General features: G+C 40.8%; 1 protein-coding gene across 1 annotated transcript; it reads left to right on the top strand.

Annotated features, from left to right (window-relative positions):
• The first annotated feature begins 520 nt into the window (after window positions 1–520).
• Window positions 521–22,784, top strand: LOC136829843 (maspardin-like). Its single transcript, XM_067088831.1, is given in 10 exon segments — window positions 521–644; window positions 5,126–5,240; window positions 5,432–5,566; window positions 7,242–7,337; window positions 8,997–9,127; window positions 11,290–11,398; window positions 13,978–14,061; window positions 15,975–16,082; window positions 16,084–16,137; window positions 22,468–22,784. Coding segments are annotated over 10 exon segments (924 nt in total). The 5' UTR covers window positions 521–621; the 3' UTR covers window positions 22,537–22,784.
• The last annotated feature ends 654 nt before the right edge of the window (window positions 22,785–23,438 follow it).

The following is a 23,438-nucleotide window of genomic DNA, read 5'->3' as shown; positions in this document are numbered from 1 at the left end:
TTCCTCCTAAGGGCAAATCTTGACGTCTTTGACTGACGGCTGAGTTTCTAGGTTGACAGCTGGTTTTGAATATTGCTTCTCTTTAATTTTTTTTAATAAGTAAGAGAAATCTCCATGAAATGAAGCTAATATTTAAAATTAATGTAAATTAAGATATCTAAAAATATATTTTAAGTCTAAAATTATGATATTTACAATATTATTTCTCAATTATTTTAAAATAACTTCAAATTATACGGTAACAAGCCTCTCCGTATATATTAGGCTAAAACTCTGTTTAAGAAAGATTCTACTGAAAAATAACACTTAAACAAGACATTTAATGTATATTTAAATCTTAAAATAGTAACATATACCTTTTAAATCCCCAAATTATCCCCAAATTATCCAAAATACCTCGAAATTAACCCGAGAATCACGACAGAAAACCAAACCAAACAATGTTTTGATTGATGGCCGACGTCCAAACACCGACGACCAAGTGAGGCCCCCTTTCCATTGCCTCTCCCTCCCCCTCCCCCTCCTCCTCCTCCCCCTCCTCCCGCTGTGATAAGAGTGCTGGAGCACTTTCCAAGAAGAAGAAGAGGCAGGAGCACTTGGCAACACTTTATTATCGTCGTTATGAGACGCAACTTGAGGCGACTGTAGGTAGAGGCTGCGACAACCCAGGTACCGAAGGGGAGTGGTTATGGGACCCAACGAGGCCCCTTAGGTTCCCCGGACGCTTTCGTCGGGGATTGTTATGATTTCTTTAGCAGGCCTTACCCTACCCCAGGGGTATATCATACCCCGGGGGGTTCGTGGAGGCCTGCTTAACCCCTGGGTGTACGAGGCCTTGATGGTAATGGTTATGGGACCCAACGAGGCCCCCTTACGTTACCCGTACTATTAATGTGTCTCATACCCCAAGGGTATTCGTGTCGTACCCCAAGGGTATTCATGGGGGGCGCCTGTTTAGCCACAGGGTGTACGAGGCCTTGCTGGTAATGGGGACTGGTAATGGGATTCAACGAGGCCTGTTACCTCACACGCGGTCGGGAGTCATTGTTTGTTATTCGTGCCGTACCCCAAGGGTATTTCCTATCCCAGGGGTATCTTCGTTTAGCCACAAGGTGTACGAGGGCTTAATTCGCAGGTCGCTTCGTCAGGACTGGTCATGGGACTGAAGGAGGCCTGTAACTACGCATCAGGAATTATTATTTATTGTTCGTGTCGTACCCCAGTGTTATTTTTGGGTCAGGGGCTTCAAGGAGGCCAGTTTAACCTCTGGGTATAAGAGGCTTAGGCTAGCCTACTCGGGTAATGGGGATTCGGTCATGGGATTCATGGAGGCCTGTAACTACGCATCAAGAATTATTATTTATTATTCGTGTCGTACCCCAGGGTTATTTTTGGGTCAGGGATTCAAGGAGGCCTGTTACTACGCATCAGGAATTATTATTTATTATTCGTGTCGTACCCCAGGGTTATTTTTGGGTCAGGGATTCAAGGAGGCCTGTTACTACATGTTGGGAATTATTATTTATTATTCTGTCGCACCCCAGGGTTGTTTTTAAGAGGATTCATGGAGGCCTGTTACTACATGTTGGGAATTATTATTTATTATTCGTGTCTACCCAGGGTTGTTTTTGGGTGGGGATTCATGGAGGCCTGTTACTACATGTTGGGAATTATTATTTATTATTCGTGTCGTACCCCAGGGTTATTTTTGGGTCAGGGATTCAAGGAGGCCTGTTACTACATGTTGGGAATTATTATTTATTATTCGTGTCGTACCCCAGGGTTATTTTTGGGTCAGGGATTCATGGAGGCCTGTTACTACATGTTGGGAATTATTATTTATTATTACCCCAGGGTTATTTTTGGGTCAGGGATTCATGGAGGCCTGTTACTACACGCCAGGAATTATTATTTATTATTCATGTCGCACCCAGGGTTATTTTTGGGTCAGGGATTCATGGAGGCCTGTAACTACACATCAGGAATTATTATTTATTATTCATGTCATACCCCATGGTTATTTTTGGGTCAGGGATTCATGGAGGCCTGTTACTACACATCAGGAATTATTATTTATTATTTGTTTCTTACCCCAGGGTTATTTTTGGGTCAGGGATTCATGGAGGCCTGTTACTACATGTTGGGAATTATTATTTATTATTCGTGTCATACCCCAGGGTTGTTTTTGGGTCAGGGATTCAAGGAGGCCTGTTACTACACATCAGGAATTATTATTTATTATTCGTGTCATACCCCAGGGTTATTTTTGGGTCAGGGAGTCAAGGAGGCCTGTTACTACATGTTGGGAATTATTATTTATTATTCGTGTCATACCCCAGGGTTATTTTTGGGTCAGGGATTCATGGAGGCCTGCACATCAGGAATTATTATTTATTACAGTGGATTGAGGTTATTTTTGGGTCGGATTCATGGAGGCCTGTTACCATCAGAATTATTTATTATGGCAGGGTTATTTTTGGTCATGGGATTCAAGGGAGGCCATGTTGGGAATTATTATTTATTATTGTGCAGGGTTATTTTTGGGTCAGGGATTCAAGGAGGCCTGTTACTACATGTTGGGAATTATTATTTATTACAACAGGGTTATTTTTGGGTCAGGGAGTCAAGGATCAGGCTCTGACACTAGGCTACCCAGGCTCCGGTCATGGGATTCATGGAGGCCTGCTTATTCGCAGAACAACGTGTTTGACACTACCGAACGGAATGTTTAGAGTTACATGTTTAGAGTTACTTAGGGGGGGGGAGGCTAGTCCAAGAGGGGGTCAGGGCACCCTAAGTGAGGTAAGGTCCAGGTGGGTCAGGACACAGCATTCTAGTAAAGGGTATGATGTTGGTATAGGGTAGGCTAGGTTTCCTTAAATAGTGGTTTTAGCCCTTGAATTGGGTGAATTTGCTGGTGGCCGTGGGCTAATCCTGGACCGAATACAGGCTATTAGGGTAAGCACCCTCCCCATAGCCCTATGTCCTACCCTGACCTGACCTCTTGCAGCCCGCAGCTTTGTTTGCCAAACGTCGGGAGGCTTCAGACGGCTCATGCCACGTCCCACCCTGACCTAGCCTTCTGTAAGACGCAGCATTCCTGATGTCGAAAGGCTGTGGGCTAGCCTAGGCACACCCCTGTCTTCAACCCACCCTGACCTAACCTCACACAGGACACAGCTTTCTGTTTGTTTGGCGTTAAGTCTTCTGGTTAAGCACTTCACCCCATCCTCCAGGCAGTCCTGGCCTAAACTGAGGCAGGATGCAACTATTTGCCAGACATGGAACATTGTCATGCTAGCCTAAGTACTCCCCCCTCCCCTCCCCTGGCTTCATCTACGTTACCTCACGTAGGATGTAGCTTTCTGCCTAATGTGGAAAGGCTTGATTTTTCCGGGACCTCCAATTTCCTATGCACAAATGAGCGACCTTGTAACGAAATGTTATTTGTATCCAACCTAGGCTTCCTGGTCATGTTTCAGATGGATGGACATTAGTAGCTTAACTAGGCTATACAAAATGTCTCAAGCAGATGCATGTTGACTGAATGCATTCCTTGGGATTCTTAGAGCCTAGGATCATCATCATTGCCTTCATTGCTGTGTGAAACAGAGGACCTCTATGACTTCTGGTATCTGTGTCCCTCCTGCACTCTGTCTTCCATAAACCTCCAACCATTTTCAGCCTTCCATCTCATAATTCTCATCCAGGTTGGTCCATTCTTCCAACTCTTCTGTTGGCCACAGGTGACGCTCATTTCAGACAAATACTTCAGCCTAGGCAAGGTCAGTTTAGCAGAAACCTAAGTCTTCGTAATGTGCCATCAGTGCACCTCACGCAGTGTACTGCAGGCATCACTGAAGGTTCTTCGCAGCATCCCTTCGTCCCCTAGCTTCAATCCCTTTCATTCGTTTTACTGTACCTCCATACATATTCTCTTTCTTCCATCTTGCTTTCCACCCTCTCCTAACAATTGTTTCGACATTATTTTCAGCGTTGACGTAATAGGTCCCAGCGCTTGGCCTTTGGCCTAAATTTTATATTCCAGTTCCAGTTCATAGTGTGCTCCTTCATCTAGGAACCTAGCCTAGTTAGTCCGTCCCATGTTGAATATATTCAGTGGGCTGATTTGATGCCAGTTGAGTTGAAATTTATGTGTTTTTAATATGCTAACTTACAATTTTTACCATTTTTCTTTTGTGTTTTATAGCCTGCTCATCTACATTTTAACAATGGTTTCATTATATATGATATGGTTCTTACAAGATATAAAGCAAATGCTTAAGAATGGTTGCCATAGCATCTATGATCCATCTTCATCTTTTAATGTAGGGTTGAGAATCACTCTGCTGTGATACGACAGTTTCAATGAGAACTAGCCTCTTGGTTTGGTAATATTGAGCAGTGAGCCTAGCTTTTTACCAAAGAGTTTTGCTCAAGAGGGTCCTATCAGGACGACATACTCTTGAAAAGTCCTACAGTATGCTAAAAAAAAATTGCGTTTAGGCAGTAAAGGACTTCATTCCAGTGTGATGCTGGTTTGTTTCATGTTTAGTACAGGCAGTCCCCAGTCTACGGCGGTGGTTCCGTTTTTACACCGCGTCATAAACCCGAAAATCATCAAAAATCCTAAGAAAATCTCACTTTTAATGCTTTGGGTGTATTGAAAACATTGTAAACTGCATTTTTATTGAGTTTTTCATATATAAAAACCTCCAAATTTTTATTATTCTGCCGTTTTGGAGCCATATTTCTTCCAAAGGATCGCCGTACAGCGCGTCGTAACCCTGGGACATGCATTGTAGACCAAGAAATAATTTCTGATGAATATATTTGAAAAGCGTCGTAACCTTGGAACGTCATAAACCGGGGACTGCTTGTGTACAGTGGTCCTTTCTGAGTGATGGCATTTAATTTCCTGTGCAAAACTAGTTTTTGAGCAGATAAAGTCAAAAATAAAATTTCAAATGCATGTCCTTTCAAATAATTTTTGTTTCTGACTATGCAAATGAATCTAAACACCACAGTCCATTTTAGGAACAATTTCCTTCACTTTGATTAAATAAAGGAGGTGGTAAGAGAGTTACGTGACTTTAACTTTTTATTTTTCTCGTACACATTTCAGGTTAAAAAGCTTCCCAATGGAATTTGAAAGTGACTTCTCACAGTCAGAAGAATACAAGAGTTTCCGTTGCACGGTACCCCTCAGGCAGATTGTGGTCGACAATGACGCATTAAAGGTACAGTGCGGTAATTTGATTCATAGTGCAACTGCAAAAGATTTTCCTCTTGTTATATCTTCCAAATCTTTTACCTTCAGCATTGAATGCCCTCACAGGTCCCAGCGCTCGGCCTTTGGCCTGAATTCTACATTTTATTCTATTCCGTTCTGTTGTAGATGACATGATTCTCAAAGCCTTTTTATCGCAAGGTGTGGAAACTCTACGACGCGGGTCCCAGATGTGTGCGGTGTCCGCTGATCTGCTTGCCGCCGGTGAGCGGCACGGCAGATTCGTTCTACAAGCAGATGCTCCCCTTAACAGCTAGAGGATACAGAGTGATATCGGTAAGAGCTTTTTTCTTGGTGCTCGCTGACTGTCTTCATCTGTCTTTGCACTTAGAACGAGAAGAAGTTGCCATTTTATCAGAAGTGTTTTTTCCGGTGAACGCTTGTAATGTAACGTACTGTAGGTGTCGTGCTACATAAAGTATGTAGGGTTTCATCATACTATGCTAAACATGTTAGGTGACTTGAATTTGCAATTATGCAGTTACAGTCGACCCCGGTGTTCGGGAGATGCATAGCTAAAATCTGCGAATACTTGACACACCTCAATAAACGCTTATAAACTGCCTATTTTGATAGTTCAGACACCAAAAAACCCTCTAAAAATGCTTATAACAGACTTTTTTAATAGTTTTATCACAAAAAATGCATGTAGACATGAAAATATTATGAAAATACAGTAATTAGTGAATATTTCTGATGAAATACCATAAATGGGTGAATTTTCAGCAAATAATGTGGATATACATTCTACAGAAAAATCTGCGAATTAGGTGAACCCGCAAATCCAGAACCACGATTAGGTGGGGGTCCATTGTATATAATACCAAACACTTGTTCTCTTATTATACTGTGGTAAGCATGTTAGACTACTTGAATTTCAATTTTTCTATTGTACTGTACCAAACACCTGTTGTCCTCTCTCTCTCTCTCTCTCTCTCTCTCTCTTTCTCAAGTATGCCACAGATTTTTTTTTGCAATAATATTACAAATGAAATCAAACGTAAAATGCACTAACAGCGTTTTAGGGGTTTTTTCTTTTACACAGTTGGTGCAGGATGATGGTAACAAATTTAGAGGACACTAAATAAAACTCTGACTTTCCTCAACCTAATTTATTACCTTAACCCACAGAACTGAGACTTAATTTATCAATTTTCATGCTAAAACGACCATCAAAAAAGAACCTTGACCTAATCCATCAATCTTAACCTACGACGACCATCAGAAGGAACCGTAACCTAATTGATCAGTCGTAATCTACGACGACCAACAAAAAGAACCTTAACCTAATTCATTATATAAACCACACCCAACACAAAATCCCAGATCAGAACAGCAACCACTTTTGAGGCAAAGCATATGAGCATCAACTGAGCCGAGAGTCCACCAGCTGTGTATGACTATCTCAACAGCAGCCTGACCAAGTTCTTTTGTTTCTGCAATCTGGCAGCTTCACCTTCTCTCCCTCCTATGTTCTCACTCGCTGCCTTATCTCTTCCCCTATATGTAACTGCTCTTCCAATTGCCTCTCTCTTCGGATTGATTCTTTCGCTGTCGTCTTGTCATCACTTTCGTAATGTTCCAGTCCCCTGTCCCCTGAAGGAAAATCTCTGTCCGTACGTTTGCGCTTCTTTGATCTCTTGCCTCTTTAATCTATTTCAGGTGAAGAGGAGCCCAATCATTTATTACAAATGCTCAAGCAAACTGGAAATATAAAAGGAAAAACAAAGATGAAACTTAAACCCCTCAAGCATTTACAAACAAAAACATACATACACAAAAAATTAAAAAAACACAATGGTTTCAAAAGCCTCTTCTCACAGACCCAATTTTCCATACTGCCACCACACGATACGGCCAATTTGCATGGACATTTTTCGCTTGCGCACTGTTTAGTCATTCGTAGCCTTGGCATGTTAATCATCAGGAACACCCTCCCGATCTCTTGCAGGTCGAGTATCCCGTTTACTGGTCCGTCAACGAATGGTGCGAGGGCTTCAGGCGGCTTCTGGACATTCTGGAGATTGACAGAGCGCACATACTTGGAGTGAGTCGTTTGTCATCGTTTTTTTTTTTTTAATTTACTTGAGGTATATTTGTTAAATAATCCAACCAAAAAAATTTTACATAAACTGATAACTTTCTTTATTTTCTGAATATAAATTAGGATTAGTACGTGCGAGTTGTTTGTTGTCGTTTATTTTTATTACTTGAGGAATTTTGAAAAAATAATCCCACCGGATAAACTTCACATAAATTGGTATCTTTTTCTTAATTTTCTGAATACAGAGTGTATGTACTGCATAAGATTAGTACCTGCATGAGAGATTTTCTTGAGTGAATTATGTAAACCAAAAGCTACAGTCAGAATAATCTCTCGAAGTACAAGAGAGTACAGGCATTCCCCGGTTTACGCGGGGGGGGGTTCCGTTCTTACGCCGCATTGTAAGCAGAAAAACCGTCGAAAATCGTAAGGAAACCCTACTTTTAATCCTTTTGGTGTCTTGAAAACGATGTAACTTGCGTTTTTATCGAGTTTTCAAAAAAAAAAAAAAAAAACTCCTAATTTTGACCATTCAGCCGTTTTGGAGCCACATTTCTTCCGTTGAATCAGCGTCGTAACCTCAGAGCATGTGACTTAACCCCAGAAGATGTGGTGTAAACCAGGAAATAATTTTTGATGAATATATTTGAAGAGCGTCGTAAGCTGAGAACATCATAAGCCGGGGACTGCCTGTATAGTAAAACCTTAACCTTGAAGAATTCTGTACTTGTCGGCTATCATATTATGATTATTTTTCCATATTCTACCTTTCAAGATGTGGTACTGTTTGAGATGAATCTCTTAAATTGAATGTCTATGTGTAAAGTACAGGTTAGTTTAGGTTAGGAGCAACGTGGCACTGCTGTTAGCTGTAAGATATGTAGAATATACTCACAAGCAGGCTATATTACAGGATCTTTGTTACTTAATGGATTTTGTTACTCATCAGAAAGGCCATGCCCCCAAAGTGTGTGTTTAAATGGAGGTGCTTCTTATAAAGTACAGAAATAAACTTTCCTACAAAACAAAACACTGAGTGAATTTGAAAAGATTCAGCAGAGGGGGTTACATGTTGATGATGTCATCAGTGTTGCAATAATCATATTTTTTTATGCAGATGACAGTTCAATCCAGGTGGCCTTACTTATTATTATTATTATTATTATTATTATTATTATTATTATTATTATTATTATTATTCAGAAGATGAACCCTATTCATATGGGACAAGCCCACAGGGGCCATTGACTTCAAAGAATATTAAGGTGTTCATTCGAAAGAAGTAAATGCAGAAAGAGGAGATCAGTTATTAGAAAAACAGATAAATTAACAAATTGATAACTAAATATAAACGTAAGTAAAATATTAAAATACAGGTTGAATTGTATTCGGGTAGAAATACATTGCATCTTCACTTGAACTTCTGAAGTTCCTATTGAACGACATCCTCTTTAGGGAGGCTGTCCCACAGTCCAGTGGTGTGAGGAATGAAGGACCTCTGGAACTGAGAAGTTCTATAGCGAGGCACATTAACTGCATATTGGAGCTTCTCCTGTTCAGCAAACCTGGTTGCTCTCACCAGGAAAGGGGGATCAGAGTTCAGCTGTGAATGTGAAAGGTCTCTGTTAAAGTACAACTCACGAAACGCGTCTTCTGTTTCAGGCGTCCCTGGGTGGTTTCTTAGCACAAAAGTTTGCCGAGCTAACCAGTAACTGCCCCCGCGTTGCATCCCTGATTCTCTGCAATTCCTTCACCGACACCAAAGTGTTCAATTACGTCGATTCTGCACCTGTGTGAGTATTTTTGTTTGTTTCTCACGACCGTTTCACCCCGGGTGGTGTGTCGTTTTGAACTTACATTATGTATTATACTTCATTCTGTGTACTTTTGATGCTTGTATCGCCAGGTCCCCGTAGGGAGATGGTTCCATCAGTGCACTTCACACGGTGCACTGTAGGCATTACTTGTGGTTTTTTGCAGTGTCCCCTCAGGCCCTTTCATTCCTTTTACTGAAACTCCATTCATATTCTCTGTCTTCCATCTGACATTCCACCCTCTCCCAGTAATTGTTTCATAGTGCAACTGCAAGGCTTTCCTCTGTTACACCTTTAAAATTATTTACTCTGAATGTCCCTTTCAGCACTGAATGACCACATAGGTCCCAGAGCATGGCCTTTGGCATAAATTTTAAATTCCTTTGCACTCCGTAGTTCCAAGTGTTACTTTGGATCGAAGGGTTCACTCAGTTACAGTAGGCTTCTTAGGTGGCCCCATTCTGCCAAAGGTTCAGCTTTACATGTATTCGGAGACATTTAGAGAATAACACAGCATACCCCTTGTTAATTGTCAAATTCACTCTATCATAACACTCAGATTACCTGCAAGCTACATATTTGTTGTGGCTAACTGGTTACTGCAAAATTTTAAATGTGCATAATTTGTTGACTACAGTCGACCCCAGTATTCGCGGGGGGATGCGTACCACTACCCCCAACTAATAACTCAAGTCCACAAATACTTAAGCCTCTAAAAATGCTGATAACTGCCTATTTTAATAGTCCAAAACAGCAAAAATCCCTCTAGAAATGCTTATACCCGAATATTTTGATAGTTTGATCACAAAAAGTGCATTTAGTCACAAAAATATGAAAATACAGTAATTTGTGAATATTTCTGTATGAAAAATATCGCGAATTAGGCGAATTTTCCTTGAATAATGTGTACATAGGTTTCACAGAGAAATCCTTGAATAGGTGAGTCCGCAAATCCGGAACCGCAAATAGGCAGGAGTCCACTGTATATCACTTTCACAGTTGTTCTGTGCATTAATGCAATTACTAACAGGACCTCATTGAAACTGGACGTTATCTAGCAGAGATATTTATTCAGGAAAAGTTACAAGCTTTCCAGTACTAACCGTCCTCATCGTTTGGGACTGTCAGCCCTGGAAAGTTTGTAACTTTTCCTGAATAAATATCGCTGCTAGATACCACCCAGTTTAAATCAGGTCCTGGTATGAAAGGTGTTAACCCTATATATTTCAGTCCCAGATGGCATAGAACAGGTTTTACCATCAATTGAAAAAATTTCCTACCACCTAAAGTAACAATTTTCCCACTAACATTTCCAGAGTTAAAATGAATTATTTGTTCTGTTGGTATACAGTTGCAAGTTCTGATTCATTTTATGAACTGTAGGTAAGCAACGGTGACATCTCAACTTTGCAGACTTCCGTTACTTACCAGCTACATTTTTAATGATAATTTTTTGTTAGCTACCATTTTCATTTTATATGTGATACATTTTTAGGAAAATCTCTTGAATTGAATGTTCGTTTAAAGTACAGCTAGTTTACTTGAGATGAGGAACCATGTGTAATCGTTATTAGCCGTAAGATATTTAGAAAATATTTGAATGCAGGTTATACTACTTATCAGAAAGCCAGATACCCAAAGCTTCTCGTAAATTGAGATGCTGCTCTATCTCAACTCGTAAATTGAGATGCTGCTCTATCTCAGATTTGTATGTAATATACAAACACCACCCTACTGGAGAACATTCAACTTAGAAACAGTCAGAGATACAAACAAACGGGATTGCAAATTAAAATTGTGTTCAGAGCACTCCCCTTTGCCACCCGCAAGTTCCAATTTTGTTTTGCGTGCCTATTCTGTACCTACAGTACTGTACGTACAGTGTATTGTATTTTAGGATGAAAAAATGCACAGTACTGTGCTATATTGACTTTATATCATACTGTACTTGAATAGGCCTAAAGAGTACAGTAACAAACTTAAAAACAATACAACGTGCAAACGGCCGTCGGGAACGCAGCGTGTATACCGTATAAGTAGGGTGGTGTCTTGTAGATTAATATTTTGGCCGTAACCATCACGGCTCCTTGATCTGTGAAGATGCTGGATGTAACTTGATATATGATACATTTTGTACGCAGGTTCTGGATGCTGCCTGCAACTCTGTTGAAGAAGATGATCATTGGCCGTTTCCCCCGGAAACTCATGGACGCACAGATCGCAGACTCCATAGATTTCATGGTTGAGCGGGTGAGTGTTCTTCTGTCGTTTTCTTGTAGTCGTCATCAGAAGGTACGCTGCTTGAAATGGTATGATTTTGAATTGTTTTGTAGTCGTGTTTTTGTGGTGCCATATAGTATTTTCATTTTCTTAAGACGTACAGGCGCCACCCCACTCACAAACGAGTTACGTTCCGGAGGGCTGTTTGCACGTTGAATCGTTTGTAAGTTGGTTGCTGTACTCTTCATGTAAAGTTAATACAGCACTGTCCTTTTTTTTTTTATTCCTAAAACACAAGACACTGTACGTATAGTATTTTGTATAAGTAAATCACAAAAATACGGAACGTGGTGAATATATAAATAAAGACAAAGTCCACAAAGGAAAGAGAAGCAGTGGAGCGCTGCGAGGTCTTTCGACTTATAGTCTTTCGGCTTATAGTCCTTTACTTAGCAGACTGCTAAGTAGAGGACTATAAGTCGAAAGGCCTTGCAGCACTCCACTGTTTCTCTTTCCTTCGTGGATTTTGTCTTTATTTATGCAGTACTGTGTACAGAATAGGCGCACAAAACAAAATTGGAACTTACGGGTGCCAAAGGGTAGCGCTCCAAACACAATTTTAATGTGCGATCCCTTTTGTTTGTATGTGAATGTTCGTAAGTAGGGTGGCGTCTGTATTCATAATTTAATGCCAGTACTAAAGTTTAGAATGTCATATTTTACTTACAGATTTTAAATTTACAGTAAACCCCAGTATTGGCAGGGGATGCGCACCACACCCCTGGCAAATAGCTAAAATCTGCAAATACTTAAAACCCTCTAAAAACACTTAGAACTGCCTGGTTTATTAGTTTAAACACAAGAAAAACCCTCTAAAAATTATTATACCTGAGTATTTTAATAGTTTTATCACAAAAAGTGCATTTGTTCATGAAAATGGTATGAAAATACAGCAATTAGTGAATATTTCTCAGTGAAAAATACCACAAATGGGTGAATTTTCGACGAATAATGGGTAGATACATTTGACAGAGAAATCCGCGAGTCTTGAGAACGCGAATGGCGGGGTTTACTGAACTTTTTATTATTTTATGATAGCATTTTTAGTTTTATGTGGTCTGTGTGTGAAGATGAGTGGTGTGGTTAAGCAGACAGTGATGATAATGATCATTTCATACAGATCTTCCCCTGTAGGGAGGTCTGTCAGTGCCTCTCATTTAGTGCACTGTAGGCATTTACTTAGGGTTCTTTGCAGCGTCCCTTCGGCCCCTAGCTGCAACCCCTTTCATTCCTTTTACTGTACCTCCTTTCATATTCTCTTTCTTCCATCTTTCCTTCCACCCCCTCCTGACAATTGTTTCATAGTGCAGCTGCGAAAGGTTTTCCTCCTGTTACAGTTCCTCGTTAGGCGAGTCGATAGAGTTGTGGACTAGCACTCGCCAGGCCCGAGTTCGAGTCTCTGGCCGTCTAATGAAGAATTCGAGGAATTTATTTCGGGTGATAGGAATTCATTTCTCGCTGTAATGTGGTTCGGATTCCACAGTAAGCTGTAGGTCCCGTTGCTAGGTAACCGATTGGTTCTTAGCCACATAGGAGAGCTGTTAATCAGCTCAGTGGTCTGGTAAAACTAAGGTATACTTAACTTTTCCTCTTGTTACACCTTCAGACCTTCTTACGGTGAATTTCACTGTCAGCGCTGATTGACCTCATAGGTCTCAGTGCTTGGTCTTTGACCTAAATTTTATCTTCCTTTCCATTCTCTCCCAAACCCTCCTGACTGTTATTCCAAAAAGTTTACCGCCTTAGCTTGTCAGATCGGTCATGTTGTGAGTGAGATGATGTGAAGTAGGCTAAGTGTCTGGTGGCGTAGGTCTCACCTTCAGCGTAAGTTCCGCTTTGTTTCATCCATTAAAAGAAATTCCTCTCTCAGCTCTTCCACTTTCGTGGGATATTGTGGCATAGATAAGACAAAAAGGACTGTTTTTAGAGCAGAAGAATGATTTAATTTTGTATTTTGTATGTTTTTCTTTTGAGTGAAAATACCTGGTATTTTAAGTAATTTGGTTGTATAACTTAAGAATTTTAAAACTCCTGTTTTTTGGGATATTTTGGCGATAATAAAATAAAACAGACGGTTTTTGGAGTGTAAGAATGATTTAATTTTGTATTTTGAATGTTTTTTTATGAGTGAAAATACCTGGTATTTTAAGTAATTTGGTTATTTAACTTAAGATTTTTAAAACTCCTTTTTTGGGATATTTTGGCGATAATAAAATAAAAAGGACAGTTTTTGGAGTGTAAGAATGATTTAATTTTGTATTTTGAATGTTTTTTTGAGAGTGAAAATACCTAGTATTTTAAGTAATTTGGTTGTATAACTCAAGATTTTGAAAACTGTTTTTTGCGATATTTTGACGATAATAAAATAAAAAGGATGGTTTTTGGAATGTAAGAGTGATGTAATTTTGTATTTTCAATGTTTTTTATGAGTGAAAATACTTAGTATTTTAAATTGTTTGGCCATATAACAAGATTTTTAAGCCACTGTCTTAAATCTATAAATCATTATTAGATGACCCTCTGTATAATTCTAGATCTCTATTCCGCAGCTGGACAGTCTGAGTCAGAGTGAGTTAGCTTCAAGAATGACTCTGAACTGCTTTGCTTCGTACGTTGAACCTCAGAAAGTGCAGGTGGGTTGATGTGACGATATTTCTGGTCTGTATTGAGTGCGACAGATCCATGATTCATAATGTTGGGGCTTGTCTAGAGCAAGACTGAGGTAGACGACCCAAAGTGAAAATATGGAAGGTTCACAAAAAAAAAAACTCGACTTCTCAAAACTGATTTATTCTACAACTAAACCCCAACCTTACAAAAATAGATGAAATTTTAGCCCCTTCACGACACTAGGCGACCAAAAGAAACAACAATGCTCATCCATGCACAAACAAACACAAAATGTAAGCAATGAATTTTACCAAGGAAGATTACCACTTCCAACCCACACGCACACTCCAGCAAACATCAGTTCCCTTTAACTCTGTAATCGCATCAGGAAAACGGTTGATGTAAATATATACAGGCAGTCCCCGGTTAACGATGGGTTTGGTTAACAGCGATCCGGTTTTATGCCGCTTGCCTAGCGACGAAAATCGGCAATTTTTGGCGGCGAAAATCGCAGATTTCTGCTTATCGAGTGCCAATTATTGGGTATTGGCGCCGATACACACCTAAGAGAGGCGCCGATAACCGAAAATCGGCGCTTTTTAGCACCCATTAGCCCCGAAAATCGCTGGTTTTCGGTTAGCGGCGATTTTTGGTTATCATCACACCCTCAGAACGGAACCTCCCACCAATAACCGGGGACTGCCTGTACCCATTATTTTCTTGCCCTTTACAACATTAGGGACTAAATACAGGCAACAAAATATGCATATCAAAATAGCCACCTCAAATAATAAGCACATATATCACACCAACTTACAACAGAATAGCATCATCAAACAACAAGCTCATGTATGATTGCCAGCAATCAGCATAAAAAAGCTATCAATCTACATCAACAACATATATCACACCTTGCCCTTTACAATATTAGGGCTCTCAATACCTGCAAGTCAATCAACACGAAGAAATATCACCTGCCCATGGGTGCAGTTCCCTCACCAGGTTCAAAATAAAAACACTTTCTCAATAGAAAAGCCCCTTGGTAATTCTGAATACAATATATGAATCATCAGCCTTCCGCCGTACACTCCCTACTTAACAGCTACGGTCAGTAAACAGAAGGCTCTTCCTCATGGAAGTCTTAAACACCTACTGTCACTAAACAGAAGGCTCATCCTCATAGTAAGTCTTAAACACCTACTGTCAGTAAACAGAAGGCTCATCCTCATAGAAGTCTTTAACACCTACTGTCAATAAACAGAAGGCTCTATATGTCTGCAGTAAAGTACCAAAATATTAACCTTCTTGATCAACCTTACACAACAACTGGAGACTGCCCATACTGCCTCACAGTCTCAACCGGCCAAAGGGGCAAGCTTCTGAGGGCAAACTCCAAAAGGGTATCACAAAGGGGTAGCGAAGAGGTTATTTCTCAAGGTTACCGCAAGGGGGAAAAGTTGGTCCACCGACCTAGCCCTCACTCACTCCTGGCTACAGACAGGAACAAAAAAAATACGTATAATACCACACACAGCTAAAAACAAAAATAAATAAACACAAAAATACGTTTCAGCAAAAGAATATCTGACTTTTTGCATACAAACTGTACAGAAGAAGGAGAAAGAAAAAAAACTATCACAATAATAGTTACTATAATGTATGTTACTGATTATCATTACCTACAGGAATCTGTTTGCATCATTCTTGATTGAAATGTAAAAATATAAAATGTAGAGTTATTATGAAGTGCTCTGCAAATTGGACTGTCATATTCATGGTTCATATTAGATAATACGGTGTTTATTACTGATTATCATTAACTACAGCAATCTGTTTGCGTCGTTCATTTTGCAAAATTTGAAAATGCAAAATCTAGACAGACTTATTATGAAATGTCCTGCAAATTTGACTGTCATATTCATGTTTTAACCAACAGGTAGAAGTGACAATTCTGGATGTGTTCGACGAGTCTGCGTTGTCCCACTCAGTCAAAGAAGAATTGTATAAGTGCTACCCAACAGCACGTTTGGCCCACCTCAAGACTGGGAGGGAATTTCCCATTTCTCTCTCGAGCGGAGGAGGTTAACATCTACATACTAGTAAGTTTCGCCTTTTACGAACCCATCCGTCGGGCTTGTCTCTAGAACTGTAGTTTCCTCCTAAAACAGAATACAGGCAGTTCCGGTTTTGCGACGGGGGTTCCGTACCTACGCCGTGTCGTAAACCGAAAAATGGTAATCCGCTCATACTTTTAATGCTTTTGGTGCATTGAAAATTATGTAAACTGCATTTTTTTTAGTTTCCCATCAAAAAACCTCCAAATTTTTATTATTCTGCCATTTTGGGGCCATATTTCTTCCGTCGGATCGGCGTCGTAACCCCAGAACATGCGTCATAAACCGGGAAATAATTTCTGATAAATATATTTGAAAAGCATCGTAACCTCGGAACATCGTAAGCCGGACCCGTTGTAAACCGGGGACTGCCTGTATTACTTTGCAAGATTCTTTACAGCGTTCTTTTGGCCCCTAGCTGCAACCTCTTTCATTCCATTTACTGTACCTCTGTTCATATTCTCTTTCTTCCACCTGACTTTTCACCCTCTCCCAATGTTTGTTTCTTAGTGCAACTGCGAGGTTTTCCAACTGTTTGCATCTTTCAGACCTATTTTCTCTGTTTCCCTTTCTGCACTCAGTAACCTCTTAGGTCCCAAAGCTAGGCCTTTGGCCTAAATTTTAGATTCCATACTGTCAGAACTGCACTAACAAATCTCTTGTTGTGTAACAAAAGTCCACAATTACATAGTAATTGCATTACTAGTATATAATTGTGGATTTTTTAAATGAACCTTACCTCTCCATTATATAGCTTTTACTTCTGCACCAGCAGTAGTTTGACAGATCGAAACAAAAATGAGAACACTCGGTTTTCTATGAATACCTGTTTCTACCCATCAACTTCCCCCACCCCCTCACCAGGGAAACAATAGGTACAAACACCCTTAGCCTGTCAGCAGCCTACTTCTTTAGCTGGTTTTGGCAGAATATTGTTAGAGAGTTATCTGTGCTTGGTTTTCTGTTGATGACTTGGATGTTAATGATAGAATAAGGACCTGTAAGGTAGAGGTTGCCCGTATTAGGCTTTACTCTAGTTCCGCTGATCCTCGTGACGTGCGAAATGTCGAGGAAAAGAGTGTACAGTAATGCGAATGACTGTTGTCAAGCAGTATGTGATTGTTGGTCAAATGAATTTATGCTAAAATTGGCGAAACATCATAAACGAACAGACGCTGATCTTTTGAAAAGGCAGCGAAAAGAAGCAAGAGGTTAAGTCTCCTAAGACTAGTGCTAAGGGAGTTCACGATTTGTCTCCTTCCCCTTCTGGTAACTTTGTTAAGACCTCCTCTTCTCTTCATTCTATTATTGCTACTAGAGCTTCCCAATCAGTTCAGGATGTAAGATTTGATAGAACTGAGTCAGATATCAAGGGTTTAAAGGGCAGTAAATCAGTTAACCGAAGTTTCTCAGAATGTTTTATCGCCGTTACCTTCCGCTGGGGTCTCGGTTGGTTCCGGGTAATTCCCCCGTGTTAGAGGAGGGGTCAGTGCCCCCGCTCCTGAATAGTCATGTCCTTGGCATGTCCTGTCTTGCTCCCTCACTGCCTGGAGCAACAGGGAACTGGGACATGTCAGGGAGCAGTGTGGATCGGTGGCCAGTGTCCCCTTCCTCTGGTCGGCCTGACAGCAGTACAGGTGTCAGACTTCGTTCCCCGAAGGATCGCTTGGGTAAAGAGAAGCCGCCCATCATCTTCACAGCATTTAAGATTGACAGCGTCGGGACATCTTGTTAGTAATGATTCTTCATGTCTTTCTGATAATGTTGAATAGAATGATTGATAGTGAGGATCATTCGCAGTCTAGGACTTGTGTTAAAGATCCTGTAGCTTCTAGAGATGTGTGTAGAGGTTCTTCCTCTTCCCTTAATTCTTGGGATTCATCAGCTATGCAAGAAGTGTGTGCCGTGCAGTCGGCTGCGTGCAGTTCTCCTGCGCCTTTTGCCGCAGTGCGACACGTCCTTGCATCTTTCTCCTTCTGTTGGTCAGAGCGCAGGGCTACGCTTTAGTTCCTCTTTACGTCTATCTCCTGCGCGTGCTTCCCCTACAAGGCTTTCACCTGTGCATGCGTCACTTATGTGACTATCACCTGTTCGATGGTGCCTGCGCTACCTTCGGCTATACGGCATTCAACAGCGCATGCTTCACCTATGCGACCAGTTCCTGCGCTACCTTTGGCCTTATGGCAATCGCCTGTGCACCTAGCGTCTGCTAAGCATTCTCATTCTATATTAATCTTCGCTGCTCAGACTCTCAGAGAGACTTTGGTTGTGCTTGAGGTTCTCAGACTCAAACCAGCAGTGATGTTTCTGTTTTCACCTTTGGATTCTTCTTCTCTGCTTAGAGAGCCTCCAGCTAAGCGTGCTTGCGTTTCAGTGCCTCTTCCAATTGCTGGAGTTTCGGCCCATAATCAAGGGATTGCAGTTTCAGCCGCAGTTTCCCTGTGGCTCAGAAGTTGGCTCGGTTTCACAAGTTGCTTCCTGATCAGAACTTAAATTTGTTCATTGAACCGGGAAATGTTCAACAACCAAGACATATGCCTTTTGAGGTCGAAAGCTGTTTTATTGGCAGTGAAGTTGTTAAAGAGTGAGCTTTGAATCAACCAACTACTACTTTTCCGGCTTTACTCACGGAGGTCACGTCCCCGGTTGCCAAAGATAATGTCAGCCCTGACTCAGTGGTTAAGCCCCCTTCTTCTTCTTCCTCATTGTCAGAGGTACAGGTTGTGGGGTCTTCTATGGGTTATGTAATGAGCTCTGGTGCGGAACCTAATGAAGAGACAGACACGGCTTCTTCTTTGAAGAAATTATTGGTTTTGTGTAAGAAGTTCCCGAATTATTTTGCGGAAGAGAATAAGCCTGACATGTTTTCATGTAGGGAGGAAAACCTGGGCCAGTCATTTTTTCCTTTCCAAGGCTAAGAATGAGGCCTCTTCAGTTTTTTCCGAAGCAACTTTGGGATCGGAAGGTGCTCCCCAATTCTCATGTGGTGTTAGTTTCTAGGGATCAGAAAGAAACTTTCCAGCGGTGGAGAGACAACCCTCGTCTTCGGCAAGGAGTATCGCTGGATCTCAAGAACCCAGACCTGATGTTGTATACAGACACATCTGGCAAAGGCTGGGGAGTGACTGCAGGCGAAAAACAGCTGTCGGGTCTTTTGGAACTGTTGGCAATATGGAAAGGACTGCAGGAGCTGGAGGACCTGGTATGCAGTTCTTGCAGATGTTCTCTGTCACAAGGATCAAGTAATAGCAACGGAACGGACCTTACATCCGAAGGTGTGCAACAAGTTGTGGAAACTGTGGTGGTCCCCCTTCACAGACCTGTTTGTATGGTTGTGATATTCGTCTGCTGGTCTTTTGTTCACCCATTAGATCTACATCGGCTGGGAGCCAGTCGTCTGTATTATTAGACTGGTCAGGTCTAGACTGTTATGCTTTTGCTATGATCCAAAAAGCCATCAGCAAGCTAGGCAATTCTGTCAGTTGTCGCATGACTTGGATTACCCCCTTAGTAGCTAAGGAAGGTCTGGTTTCAAGACTTGCTTCAGTGGTTACTGGGTCTGCCCAGACTTCTCCCTGTCAGGAAGAATCTCCCGAAGCAACCAAGGGAGAAAAGGTGCCATCACAACCCCCACATGCTTCAGCTTGTAGGAGGGATTCCGCAAATCGGATCTACCAACGCCAGTGGTCTGTGTATAGGTCCTGGTGTCGATATAAGGGGTTTTCCAGCACCTGTACCTCTATAAACAACAACATCAAGTTTCTGTTATATCTCAGACGTGAGAAAAAGTTCTCAGTATGTCAGGTCTTGAATTGTCAAACACAATTTACAGTTGCCAGTTTATTTATGTTCGGGCCGATGACCAAACGGCGATGATATTAAAAACAAATACAAAACATGGAAAAATATAATCAGGAACTTTCGAATGGGTGAATGTATCCTCAAGGGTAGATGTGGATGAACTCCAGGCTTCCTAACTCAAGGGAAAAACAAAAACTGTTCTGGAACTTCCAGACGACAGTAACATCGCTCCTTGGTCACCGGTCTTCTAACCACCATGATTTTGGGAAACTGGCAATTCCCTTTTTTTACTCTGACAAGTAGCAGCCATTGAAGGTTATAGGGCCATGTTGGCTTCTGTTCGTAGACATTAGGCCTGCATCTGTCTGAGGCAAAGATATCAAAGATGTCATTAGAGGTTTTCAGCAGGAGGTTCCCGGGTGTCTGGTGCCCTCTTTATCGTGGAACCTAGATGTCGTTCTAAGGTGTCTCTTGTTACCACCTTTTGAACCTTTGGAACAGTCCTCATTGAGAGAACTTTCAATAAATTCTCTCTTCTTGGTGGCGTTGGCTACAGCTAAGAGGGTGAGTGAAATACAAGCTTTGTCTTTTAGGGTAGGTTTACTAAGGACAAGGCAGTTCTTTCCTTTCTGCTTTTTTTTTGGGCGAAGAATGATTTTAGGGCTAAACCCATGCCTAAGACAGTGTCACTATCTAGTTTGAATCTTTGCTTTTAATGGATAGATTCCCTTTTGTGTCTAATGGGGATTTAGGACATCTGAATCGCACTAAAGACAACAGGGTTAATGTAAAATCTCTTCTGTGTGTCCAAGCCAGACCTTCATTAATTAAAAATGCAATGTCCACCCTTTCATTGGGTTCAGCAGGGTGAAATCTTTCGTGCAAAATTGGGTCCTGATGTAATATCTGCCTTGAAGGTAATACCATACGACGTTCGAGCAATGGCTATGTATTTGAATTTTTGGAAAACTTATCCTTAGAGAAAGTTATTGAGGCCACCCGGTGGCATTATAATTCTGTTTTTGCAATGAATTATCTTCGTGATGTAGAAATTCAGTACAATTTCTGCAAAACCTATCCTTAGAGAAAGTTATTGAGGCCACCCGATGGCATTGTAATTCTGTTTTTGCAATGAATTATCTTCGTGATGTAGAAATTCAGTACAATTTCTGCAAAACTTATCTTTAGAGAAAGTTATTGAGGCCACCCGATGGCATTGCAATTCTGTTTTTGCAATGAATTATCTTCATGATGTAGAAATTCAGTACAATTCTGCAGAGCATTAGCTCCTCTAGTTTGTGCAAGGGATATTATGTCCTGAATCGCAGTAGCTTTTCTGTCTGCAGTTTTTAGCTCCATTTTTGTTTAGTTGGGGAAGCTTGGAGGTACTCATGGTTGAGTATAGGAAATGTACCCTCATGTCTGTAGGGACTACAGTAGTTGTTTATCCATCATCGACTCTGCTGGGTTTTGCCACAGTAACCTTACCCTCCCTTCTGCTGAAGGGGTCATCCTCCAAAGAGACCCCAGGTATCTTCATGATGAGGTTCTCGTACCTGAGTGACAATCCTCTGAAGGCGGCAGTAATAGCCAGTGGATTGGTTTCACTAGGTAAGCAAACACTTTTTGTACATATTTTTGTACAGGCAGTCCCCAGTTTACGACGGGTTCCTTTCCAGCGTCGCATCTTAACCCAAAATATCATCGAAAATCGTAAGAAAACCTTACTTTTAAATCATTTGGGTGTCTCTTAAATGACATAAACTGGATTTTTATCGAGTTTTTCATAAAAAAAAACTCAAATTTTGACCATTCTACCCCTTTTGGAGCCATATTTCTTTCATTGGATCAGCATCGTCATCGTCATAAACCCGGAGCATGCATTGTAACCCAGGAAATAATTTTTGATGAAATGTTTGAAGAGCGTCGTAAGCTCGGAACGTCGTAAGCCAAGCCCGTCATAACCCAGGGACTGCCTGTACTGTATTACGTAGCCTTAAAAGGCCTGTTGATTTTCACTTCGCCAACCTCCATGCTAAGTGTGTGAATCAGCTATATAATGGAGAGGTAAGGTTCGTTCATTTCAAAAATACAAATACTTAATTTAAGGTTTATTTTTTAAATACTTACCTCTCCATTATATCAGTACTGAAGGCTACGGGTGTTTGTACCTATTACAGTAACCCCCTGGTTGGGGGTGGGGGAAATAGATGGATAGAAGAAGGCTATTCATAGAAAACCGAGTTTTCTGGTTTTTTTGTTTCAATCTGTCGAACTACCACTGGAAGGTCAGTATTTAAAAAATAAATCTTAAATTAAGTATTTATATTGTTATTATGTAGCTGTTTTGACGAGATTGTGAACTTCTTTGCAAACCTCTTGTTGTCACACTGAAGAAAATGGTTGGAAAGCTTCCATCTGCAGTGTGTCACACAAGAGACTCGTGTAGAGAGTAGAAGCGAAGATGATTACCCAGATAGTTTGCTCTGTAACTCACACCCTGAATCATTGCAGGTCCATCTCCGCGGGTACGACGGCACAAACTTGAGTGCCTCGGACACGGGGACCCCCGTGGATCGGTAACCCGATCGAGGAGGCACGGCAGGACCCAACCAGTCCTAGCTTCTGTGGTCTTCTTCTTTCAGGCAGTCTTGAGAGAAACGTTTGCGTTCTTTTATTACCTGCAAGGAACGGAAGGTAGGACGCCGTTCTGGTAATACTTTTCCAGTGAGGAGATTTGATTTTGTGGTTTGCTTTAAGACAACTGTGTTCCTTACGCTGATGTCGGGAAATATTAAAGTCAGAAGTCATAAATTCAGTCACAAGTGTTTTAGAAAAGTAACCGGTGAGACTTGAACACTTTCAATGCAAGTTTAAAGTAAGATAGTGAGAAACCATTGGAGAGTAGGTTAGATTTTTTATACTGCTGTTTATATCTTGTCGGAATTTATATTGCGATGTAAGAGAAATTTTTCCAGTTTTGTGACCAGATCGAGTGGCTTATTTGTCACGGGTTAAAGAGTTACGTATGTCATCGTAGATTAAATCTTGGCTTTATTGTTCTCAATTGACAATTTATTTGACAAAATTTTGTATGTCGAAGAATTCTCTTACTGACACTATAAGTTGGACGTTTTATTTGCTGTACTTATACGCAAAATGGATTATATTCTACAAATGGGATGGTGGCTTTTCATGTTTCGGTGAATGCACTTCGTTTCCATGTTACTCTGTACTTTTTGTCGAAGAAGAGGCTTACGTGTATGTGTGTATACAGTACTGCCCTGACTTTCACTTGGCGCATGTCTGCTGTAATCTGACTACTATAAGGCTGTTGGGGAGAGAGATTTTGTAAGAGTTTTATATTTTGAAGATAGAAATCTATAGGTGTTAAGTCGAAGGCGAAGAATTTTATCATGGATTGAGCGTAGTCTACAAAAAAAAAAAAAAAACGTTGTCTAGTTCTAAGTCATTGTTCATATTTA

Source organism: Macrobrachium rosenbergii, chromosome 45 (genome assembly GCF_040412425.1).
Source record: "Macrobrachium rosenbergii isolate ZJJX-2024 chromosome 45, ASM4041242v1, whole genome shotgun sequence".
In the NCBI taxonomy this organism is placed as follows: domain Eukaryota; kingdom Metazoa; phylum Arthropoda; class Malacostraca; order Decapoda; family Palaemonidae; genus Macrobrachium; species Macrobrachium rosenbergii.
This window is presented reverse-complemented; position numbering and strand designations above follow the sequence as displayed.